Source organism: Symphodus melops (genome assembly GCF_947650265.1).
Source record: "Symphodus melops genome assembly, chromosome: 16".
Lineage (NCBI taxonomy): Eukaryota > Metazoa > Chordata > Actinopteri > Labriformes > Labridae > Symphodus > Symphodus melops.
In genome coordinates this window covers 14,022,804-14,033,678 of record NC_136706.1, presented here as the reverse complement: position 1 = coordinate 14,033,678, position 10,875 = coordinate 14,022,804, and the positions used below count along the sequence as shown (strand labels likewise).

Sequence of the window (10,875 nt, the reverse complement as noted above, 5' to 3'; positions counted from 1 at the left end):
AAGACAGTTTGTTGTCCCCGTCCAAACAATGAAGGTTTCTTTGAGGATTTAAATAAATCCCTCCTTGGTCTCAGAGGGGAAAGGGTTGCTCTCAGGATAGCAGCCAGAATGAGCAGGTTGGCCGCTCCTTTCATTATACTGACACTCCCCTAAGGCTCTATTTCTCCTTGCTTTCTCTATATGCCATCTTCTTCTCTTTGTCCTGATCTCTCCTATTAGCCATCACACCCTCCTTCCCTCCTTTATTTTTTACACGTTTTAGTGTCATTAATTCATCATTGCTCCCTCTGCCCCTTACCTTAATGTCAGCATTAGCTGCCATTTATACATATACCCAAGTGGCTCCTCTTTCTCTCTCTAACGTACACACACACACCAACACACACACACACCCATGCTTACGAGCATCCCCTCCTGCAGGCAGAGCAGGGCGATGCAGGAGCGGCAGCAGCAGCTTCTCTGACACATTCTGGCGTGACCAACACACAGAAAAGGCAGGAGGAAAGAATAAGGAGGAGGAGAAGATCAGGAGGAGGGGAGGGAGGAGGAGGAGAGGAGAAAGAGAGAGAGAAAGGGAGGACACAACTCTGTCAAGAGGACACCGGAGGACTGGAGAAGGAGAGGAGGGCGAGGAACAGGAGTAAGTAAGGAGAGCAGAGGAGGGACGGTGTTGCAGCCATGTCAGACACACCTTTGCAGAGGAACGGCACAGCAACAGCACCGTGAGTACATTATCTTTACCTTTGTATTTGTATTTATCTTTGCCTCCATCTCTCCTTGCCTGCATCTCTCCACCTCGCTCTCTTCCCTCGTTCTGACAGGCTGGGTTGTCATGGGAACGGTAGCTCCGTCATGGTGAGGCTGCTGCTCAGTCATGACTAGCGAGGAAACACGCGGTACACCATGTACACTCCTCCTTCTCCTCTCCTTCTGTCCCTCTGCTTTTTGCTCTCTGTAAACCTCAAACACCTCCTCACACACATCAACCTTTTATGGCTTTACTCCTTATTGGTACACCCATCTTTCTATTCCTGTCTGGTTCTGTCTGTTATAATCATCTGTTATCTGATTCCTGAAATCTTTCTCCTATCTTATTCAGACTCACTGTTCGCTGTCCTGAAATACAGTCTGTGAATTAGCCTCAGTCTATGTGTAATGGGCATGTTTCAGCATACTCAATGTGGAGGCTGAAGGCTCGGTCCAGCCTCTGTGTGTCAGCACAGTCCGCCATGCTGCAGACCTCTTCTTTCTGTGTGTGGCTCTGTGTTTGAATGCATTTGTCTGTAAATGTCTGTTTCTGTGAGGAGAAAAAATGGCATGAAAGAAAAGGAGGATCATGAACTAAAAGTCACAAGATGGCCTCTTGTACTGTATGTAATCTTTTCTTTATACAAATTAGCGTTAAAAAAAAGACATGAACATGTACCTGCAGTCATGACTGCTTGTAGTATTATTGATACAGCAGCAAAAATTTATCAAGCAAGCACAGGCAGTGTGTAAAAATGGTGTAACACTGGCAGCTCATTGGATTGAAAAACACTGCTCACTGTCAATTTTTTGATGACCTGCCCCATGAGTACCACATATGCACAAAATCAGCACCTTTTTCAAATCCATCTGACGCTCTAGCTGTATCTTCAAACAAAGATTTGAATTAGAAAACATTTTTTGAAAAGTATTTGTGAGAGAAAAAAACATTTGCATTTCACAATACATTTGAGAAAAAGAATCTTTCAATCATCATTTTCTGATACATTTTTCAGGTTTTTGTCTTTTGTATCCAGAGACACAATATCAAAGTTTTATAACCCCATATATTCTCTTGAAATTAAACATGTTTTAAAGCTGTCACAGATTCTGAATTTTTTTATCAGTGAAAACTATCTCACATCCCCATATTAGATGACATTAGATGGTTGGTGTGACCTAATTCAGGCCATATCTATCAGTTGAAACAATTGTCTTGATTAATTATTACAAAATGAGCTTTTAGATTTTTTTGTTTTCCAGGTCAGCTAGCACATTGCCTGTCGGTACACGTGGGGCCTGTTACTTTAGGAATTAGTCACATTACGGTATGTGTGTAGGTTTCTATTTTTTTGCTGTTTGGGTTAGACAATCTTAAAACAGTTCAGTCAGACAGCTTTAAGTAAAGAATACTTACTCATGTTACCACAGAGAACATAAACAGTAAGAGTGGAAAGTTGTCCGTCCATAAATTACCTGAAAGTAAATATTTAAGTAACCAACACATTTAGAAAAGACACTGAGAGCAAGATTTCACAATTGATATTGCTTTGAAAGACAACAGTCAGAAAAAAATCTACAATTTGTCACCTTTGACATACTGAAATTCAATGTTAATAAATGTTGAGTAAACCCTCACCAACCTAATTTGTAAATTAGACACCAATGCAGGACATCACAGACAAACATGGCACTATTCTGCTGTCTAAACCTTTAGAAATCATCAATCAGCTGAATCCACTGCTCATGAGTCTCACTGGTTTGAAAGGGAAAGGTTAAACTGGGATCATTTGTGTTGCGACAGAACTTGCAACGATCAGCTGCTGTATGAACTGGTGTTGGAAGAAGTAGTGGTTTGATAGTGTAGTGAGAAAAGGAGAGTGGGAGTGCTTCTTTAACATTCAAAGTGTTGTGGGTGTACAGTGTTGAATTCTACCGAAGCCGCTGCAAGTGGGGATATTCATATGGCTTTTATAAACAGGCTAATGTGTTAAAGATATGAGAGGGTTTAACGTGATTTCTATAGTTTTACACCACATAGTCTAAGTGGACATGTCATTTTGTAGCCTAATGAAAGTGTAGCTCACTTGCGAAACACTTCTGTCTGAAGGACAACTTAAAAATCTTTTTAAAAGAACAATCGGAGCACATGTACACCACAGAAGTAACAGCTTTCTCAGTTCAGTGCGTCCTTGTTAATGATGTGTTTTCAAAAGGCTGGTCGCATTTTGTACCTTTGCATAACCAGATCAGAATTAAAACAGTCTAGCTTCACTGCAGTTGTTGTTGCAGATTAGGTGATACTGAGCAGTTTGCTGGTGTGACTGACAACCAACTTGTTATAGAGCGTCCTGAGAACAAGCTAAGAGACTGAATCAGCTGTTGACTGGCAGTTTGAGTGACAGGTAGACAGGATTTTTTTTTTCTATTCTCTTTCCGTCAGAGCCGCACCCATGAAGCAGGCAGAGATGGTGCAGTGAAGCATGAAGCAGACATGCTTCACTGGTGCATCAATAGTTAATGGTATAATTGTAAAAATTAGATAGTGCTGTCATGGTGCAGTCAGTCTACCACCTTCTGTCTCTGTACAGCTCTGTCTGTTTCCCTCTGTGCTGCGGGCACATTTCTAATCATAATATACACTGTACGTCCCTGGGGTTGTCCACTGATTCAGCAGAAAGACAAGATAGTATTTGTGGTCATGTGGAGCCCAGACACCACAATGGCAGATGGCCCAATCTATGTTGCTATCTACTGCACTCTCAGGGAAATGTGTCAGGGGACAGACTCTTATCAGTGAGGGGCAGAATTCTATTTCTACCGAGTGCAAGAGCAATATGTAAAATTATTACTTCCAAGAAACAACAGTTTGATTAGGGAAAAAAAAGTAGTTTCATACTTTAATTCCTAGCCCACTAAAGTAACTGCAACTGAAATCTTCTTCACACATGCAGGACGTAAAAAAACCAACATAGGAATGGTGGAGTAAGTCTAACGCTATCAGTTTCTGCATTCACATCAATTATATGTGTAGTTTACAATATTTATTGTAAAATGGACTTTAGCTTGTACAGCGCTTTTCGAGGAGTCTCCATCACCTGTCCAGGAACCACAGCTAACTCAATAGTGAAAAAAATGCTCACAAACTCATTCGCACCGCGTACACATACCGATGGCAGAAATGTTCTATGGGAACAGACACAGAGCAGGCTGGAAAGTTTACTAGTATGCAGTATAAGGGCTCTTTATTCATACATTTTAATTCAGTAAGCAGCAGAGTTCAAATAATAGCTTGTCCTTCTTCATTGTGTGCAATGTTTGGTGCTCTGCATGCATCTACTATATTTCAGTCAGTGTTTTGCATGCAGACTGTTCACTGTTTTGGTGTGACCTTTCATCAAATTATTTTGCACCAATAACAAGATGATCATGTTTTAGCCACACACTTGTCCTGTAGACTTCACATTGTATTATGTGTTTGTGGAAATGTCTTTTTGTGGCTGTAGCGATCTGAAATACTAAAGTTGTATCAGTTAAAGAAATACAGGGAGTGCATATACCTTACTATTTGCAAAAACCCAGTAATTTACAAAATCTCATAAGCACCAACTTCTTGAGACAAGCAGAGAGTTTAAATTGTGTTTGTATTTATTTGAAGACTGCTGCAGTGGAACAATGAACAGACTGAGCAGTGAGCAGGAGAAGCAATGCCCTGCAGTATTAAGTTGAGGTGAAAGGCTGCTGATTATGCTTTTCAGCTGTTCAAATCATGTTTCATTTATATTTAATTAAACTGTGTGTACAGACAGTAAGGCAGACAGAGGGATATGAGAAATATAAACACAGTCTGACCTCCCTCAGTGACGTTTAAAATATGAATAAGGTGAAGGTCTGGCAGACCCCATATCCAAAAAAACTGTCTGTTTGAAGCAATTCTCCTTCCATTTTTGGTCTCTCTCATGCACATAATGCAAACACCCACACAGACATTCACACACACAATAACTCAGTCTGCAGCAGAGACTGGTTTAAACTATGTGTGGCTGTATACATGTATATGTTTGAGTTATTTTTGGAAGAATTAAAATATGTGCATACTATGCGTAAAACAAACACAAAGAACAAATGCACACACACAGTTTTTCTGACTCACTTTTCTTTGTCCATATTTGCTCATTCCCTCTGCCTCCTACTCACTCTGCATGTTGTTATATTTTTGTGAATGTGTGTCTCTGTGTATTTGTGTGTGTGTGTGTGTATGTGTGTGTAGGTGTGTGTGTGTGTGTGTGTTTCTCTGCCTCTTTTTCCACATCTGGAGGCCATTACCTCTGGGCCGGGACGGTGGGGAGGCGGGGCTGGGCTAGCTGTGCAGTGAGGTCATTGCGTCGTCGTGGCGATGCTGAGGAACAATGATGCTGTTGTGTCTAACGACGAACCAACGTAGCTGACGCCACGATTACAAGGTTGGAGGGGGAGTAGGAAGGCGAGAAAACAGAGTTAAAAAGTTGGAAGGGGAATCTGGATAGAGAGGAAATAAAATAAAAATTGTACAAGTAGAATAATGTTCAAGTAAGAACGTATATGGTAAAGATAGTATGAGCAGCCAACACAATGATATGATTGGTTTAAATCCAGGTCAAATAGAGACTCTCAGAGGCCAGAAGTCTTGGCCCGCTGCTTGCTGTGGAGTTCAACAGCTGCAGAACTGAGACTGGCTCCTTAACACACAGTAAGCTACATACTACTGAGACTCCAGACAGTTCATGTTTTATAACCTTATAACCACCTTCAATCTCAACAGAATTTATTCAGATCTTTTGTTTTTTACTTTAATGTTAGCAAGTCACTCAAATGCATGTCAAATGTAAGCATCTTCACAAACAACTTTTACCATCAACCCTGTTTTTTTTAAAAAACATTTCAAAATTACAAGATTGTAATAGAAGCCATAAAAAAATGAGATTATTTACAACTCAAATATGTATGAATTGATTTTTTTAGGCTTGTTAAAGTCTTAAATGTAACAACTACCCCTAATGTAAAAAAAAAAAAAAAAACAGTTACAAACCCCAAAATGTAATAACTGGTTGATACTGTAACAAAATACTGAGCCCAAAACGTAGTAACTTTTTGCCCAAAATGTAACAAATTACATTATGTGGCAGGCAAAACATTTTTCTCCTAATCATATAACAACTTGTTAAATCTTGGCTAAAAGTTATAAAGTTTTGGGCTCAATATTTTTATTACATTATCCACCATGTATTACATTTTGGGTTTTGTTACATGTTTTTATTACATTTTGATAGTTCAAGTTCTAACAGGGTAAAAATGAAACGTCATCATTTGATTTGCTACAAAGTCTATTTGCTCTCTTCTCTCTTTTGGTGAATAAATAAATACCTTTCTTAGTTCCCTCAGGTAGTTGCCATTCTCTTGCATGCTGTTTGGCTCTGGACAGAGGCCAGCTCCTTAAAAAAAAAATCAGAGGGGAGCGAATCAAAACAGTAAAGTTTTAAAGTTTTTTTTAAATGTACCTTTTTTTCTGCTTAGCTATCGTAACATCAAATCAAGAAGTATAAAATGAATGTTTTTCAAGATTGATTCATCTTTAAAAAAGAAAGATAGGAAAACACAATTCAGAAATACCATAAAATGCAAAAATCCAATACCTGCAGTAAAATGTCACCAAGGAGGGATTTCTCTGTAACTAAATAACACAGTCTCCTCTTAAAAGATGTTTAAAAGGCTCCACATTTGTATCACATTTGCCAGCCAAGACTTGTAAAAGCAGGTTAATAAAAGCAGAATAGAAACAAGTCTTTCAATAAAACATCTGAAGACAATCAAATTAAAGAACAAAAAAACGTGTGATATGTTTTTCCTATTAGTCAATGATTATTAGTGCAGCTTTTCTTCAGTCAAATATTCAATATGCCTTTAAAAAAAGTCAACAACTACTGGATTGAAGAGCGTCAGACTTCTTGTGCGTTGTATTATATATTTTGTAAATCAAGTCTTTGTGTGGATTATTTGACATGTAACACCTCGCTAACACCCTCAAACAACAAAATCCAACAGTTCAACATTTCACATGCTAATAAGGAAACTATAGCTAAGTGTGTTTTTTGATTTAATGTTGCAGCTGCTCCTTGGCTTTAAAGGACAGATACTTTGCAGCTGTAGTCATTTATTACACACTCTTCCTTGAGCAATGCACTGGCTTTTATGTCTGCATGTGTTTGTGTAAGTGTGTTTCTCTCTGTGTGTGTTACATGCTTCTGTATTCCCTTAAGAGCTATCGAGACGGCTGCTGTTGTTTCTCCATATAAGGACGTTTACTTGTGAAAGGAGGGATGTAGAAAAAGCAGAGAGATGAGGAAGGGACAGAACAGAAAGTGTGAGGAGGAAATGGATAGACCAGTAGAGGGACAGGTGGGGTATGAAGAGGACTGGGGGGGGGGAAAGGGAGGTTTATTGGAGGGATGGAGGGGTGGGGATTTAGAAGAAATGGTTCATGAGGGAGAGCAAAGGAGGGATGCAGGGGAAAGAGAAAGTCCAGGTCCAAGGTGTAAGGGGGAACAGAGAAGAGAGGAAGCAGTCAAAGGGTTTGTAAGGGACAGTGTTGGATATGTGACAGGAAATGTAGATTTATGTGAAGGAAAGAGAAGAACAAAGAAAGGAGAAGGTGGATGGAATATATAATAATGATAATATATACAGTGGGTACAGAAAGTATTCAGACCCTTTTCAATTTTTTACTCTTTGATTCATTGCAGCCACTTGCTAAAATCCAATAAGTTCATTTTATTTCTCATTAATGTACATTCTCATGCAGGGGTCTTGATAGAAAAAAAAAACAGAAATGTAGAAATTTTTGCTAATTTATTGAACAACAAAAATTGAAATATCCTTTTGAGCCAGTACAGTCATGAGTCGTCTTGGGAATGATGCAACAACTTTTTCACGCCTGGATTTGGAGAACATCTGCCATCTTCTTGCAGATCCTCTCTAGTTCTGTCAGGTTGGATGGTGAACGTTGGTGGACAGCCATTTTCAGGTCTCTCCAGAGATGCTCAATTGGGTTTATGTCAGGGCTGGGCCAGTCAAGAATGTTCACAGAGTTGTTCCGAAGTCACTCCTTTGTTATTTTAGCTGTGTGCTTAGGGTCATTGTCTTGTTGGAAGGTGAACCTTCGGCCCAGTCTGAGGTCCTGAGCACTCTGGAAGAGGTTTTCTTCCAGGATATCTCGGTTCTTTGCCACATTCATCTTTCGTTCAGTTGCAACCATTGGTCCTGTCCCTGCAGATGAAAAACACCCCCACAGCATGATGCTGCCACCACTGTGTTTCACTGATGGGAATGTATTGGGCAGGTGATAAGCAATGCCTGGTTTTCTCTACACATACGGCTTAGAATTCACGCCAACAAGTTCAATCTTGTTCTCATCAGACCAGAGAATCTTCTTTGTCATAGTTTGGGAGTCCTTCATGTGTTTTTTTGGCTTTCATGTTTCTTGTACTGAGGTTTCTGCCATAAAGCCCCGGCTGGTGGAGGGCTGCAGTGGTAGTTGACTTTGTGGAACTTTCTCCCATCTCCCTACTGCATCTCTGGAGCTCAGCCACAGGGATCTTTGGGTTCTTCTTTTACCTCTCTCATGATTGCCAGGTCTAGGAAGAGTTCTGGTCATCCCAAACTTCTTCCATTTAGGGATTAAGGAGGCCACTGTGCTCTTAGGAACCTTGAGTGCTGCAGAAATTCTTTTGTAACCTTGGCCAGATCTGTGCCTTGCCACAATGCTGTCTCTGAGCTCCTTGGGCAGTTCCTTCGACCTCATGATTCTCATTTGCTCTGACATGCACTGTGAGTTGTAAGGTCTTTATCGACAGGTGTGTGCCTCTCCTAATCAAGTCCAATCAGTTTAATTAAACTCAGCTGGACTCCAATGAAGGAGCAGAACCATTTCAAGGAGGATCAGAAGAAATGGACAGCAAGTGAGTCAAATATTAGTGTGACGTCAAAGGGTCTGAATACTTATGACCATGTGATATTTCAGTTTTTCTTTTTTAATAAAATTTTTTCCGTCAAGATGGGGTGCTGAGTGTACATTAATGAGAAATAAAATGTACTTTTTGGATTTTAGCAAATGGCTGCAATGAAACAAGGAGTGTAAAATGTAAAGGGGTCTGAATAATATCTGTACCCACTGTACCTCTAAACATAGAGGTTGTTAATGAAATAAATGGAAAGAGGGGAGGAATGTTAAAGAAAAGGTAAAGCAGAGGTCGAATAAATGGAATCTGTGTGGTAGGAAAAAGATGGGACATAGGTAACAGTGACCCATTTACAAACTCTGCATTGAACGCTTTGCCTCTACAGAGGTGGTTTTTTTCCTTCTTTTTTTTTATCCAAATACGTTCATCTGCCTGGCACAATTATCTGCTTTTTTCACTGTCCTGTTGGTGTTTTTTCAAAGTAGGAGGCTTTTATTGATGTCACTTTGAGAGGCACTGGAATAAATGTACGACCAGAGTGACCAAAATAGATCCTGAAGAGTCAGCTGTAGGGTTGTTTGTGTGTGGGCAACACGACTGCCTGTGGTTTCATAGAATTTTATCAACAGATCAGATTTTTTAAACTATAGTAACACGAGGTGCAGGTTTTTCTTTTTTGTAGTGTATGTTGCATGACCTTTGAAATGATATGACATGACAGAGAAATGAGCAATCTGTTTCATCTTACAGCTCAGAAGTGGCCTGTCTAAAAACAACCCATATAGTAGGGATTCTATAAAGTTATTGATGGATGAATCTATAAAATAGGAGTGAGTGCTAAAATTTCAGCTTATGCAAATTGTGTTGAGGAATGGGTTTTTTTGCATATTAATGATCAAAACATTTACAGTTTCCTGTTCCTGCAGATTAGGGATAAAAATTGAAGACTAATTTAGTTTCAAGCTGTTTGCAATTTCCCAATGTCTGGTTTGTGCTTCCACGTATGATAAATCACTCCTCTGCTTCCTTTTTCCTGACTTCTGCATTTTATTTCTCTCTTCCTCTTTCTCTCTATCACTGCTATTCTCTCTCTCTCTCTCTCTCTCTCTCTCTCTCTCTCTCTCTCTCTCTCTCTCTCTCTCTCTCTCTCTCTCTCTCTCTCTCTCTCTCTCTCTCTCTCAGCTGCTCCTCCCAGCTGTTTAATCACACATGGCCCATGCCCAAAAAAGAGAGAGAGTGGGAGGAGGGAGGGAGGGGACAAATGGGAGGAGAGTCAGAGAGTGCAAAAGAAAGAGTGGGTGATAGAGTCAGAGGGAAAGAGAGAGAGAGAGAGAGAATGCAAGTACATGGTCTGTGTGTGAGGCACATGTCCAGTGAATGAGAGATCTTTGCGTCCTCTCAGTGTGAGCTCCTTCTCCCTCTTGTCTCCTGTCTCTGGTTGGATTACTTCTGAAGAAAGACCCCTCGTCTGGATACTCTTCTTCTCCTTCTCTTCCCTCTCTCTTCTCTACTTCCCTCCTCTTCTTATCTCTCGCTGAGGGACTCCAGCTCTCTGTCTTTCCCAGATCTCACGTCTCTTTTCTCCTTTCACTCCCCTCTCCCCTGCTTCCCCCTCAGGATGTCGTGTGAGGAGGCTCAGCTCCACAAAGAGAGGCTGCAGGCCTTGGCGGTAAGTCAGATTGGGTTTGAAATATCTGTTTTTGCTCTCTTCGTGTTCCCCTGACCCTCTGTGTGTTTGTTTTTTTCTTTCTGTTTGTCAGTAGATAACAAAAAATGAGGGCTTTATGGGAACTGCATCTCACCTTGACTCCATGTCAGCCTGTCATTCACAGTTCCATATTATGTCAAACTGTGTGTTACATCAGAGTCCCTGCAACACCGATCCCTCTCTCATGCTCTCTGTGCTTCTCACTCGCAAGTCACATTGTTCATTCAGGCCAACCCAAACACACAGAAGGGCGGGAAATAGCGTCTCTTTGCTCAACACTAGAGTTTATTCAACTTTGTCAAATGAATTTGTTTGAAGCAACAGTAATACTAAAGTTTCTAAACATCACATTGACCCCTGGCTCAAACTTGAACTTAGTGCTGCACTAGTTTGACTTACTTTCTGTCGTTAATAAGTGTAAGACCT

At 40.4% G+C, this 10,875-nt stretch overlaps 1 protein-coding gene across 4 annotated transcripts in view; it reads left to right on the top strand.

Annotated features, from left to right (window-relative positions):
• Positions 1 to 410: 410 nt before the first annotated feature.
• Positions 411 to 10,875, top strand: part of palm2akap2 (PALM2 and AKAP2 fusion) — a 75,839-nt gene continuing 65,374 nt past the window's right edge. For 2 of the 4 annotated variants that reach the window (XM_079364705.1, XM_079364704.1), the window contains exons 1-2: positions 411 to 722; positions 10,359 to 10,410. In XM_079364705.1, the coding sequence (XP_079220831.1) occupies positions 679 to 722; positions 10,359 to 10,410 (96 nt within the window). In that variant the 5' untranslated portion in view covers positions 411 to 678. Of the gene's footprint in view, positions 723 to 8,703; positions 8,742 to 10,358; positions 10,411 to 10,875 lie in introns of those variants that run through there. The other 2 variants (XM_079364707.1, XM_079364706.1) reach the window with 2 other exon arrangements.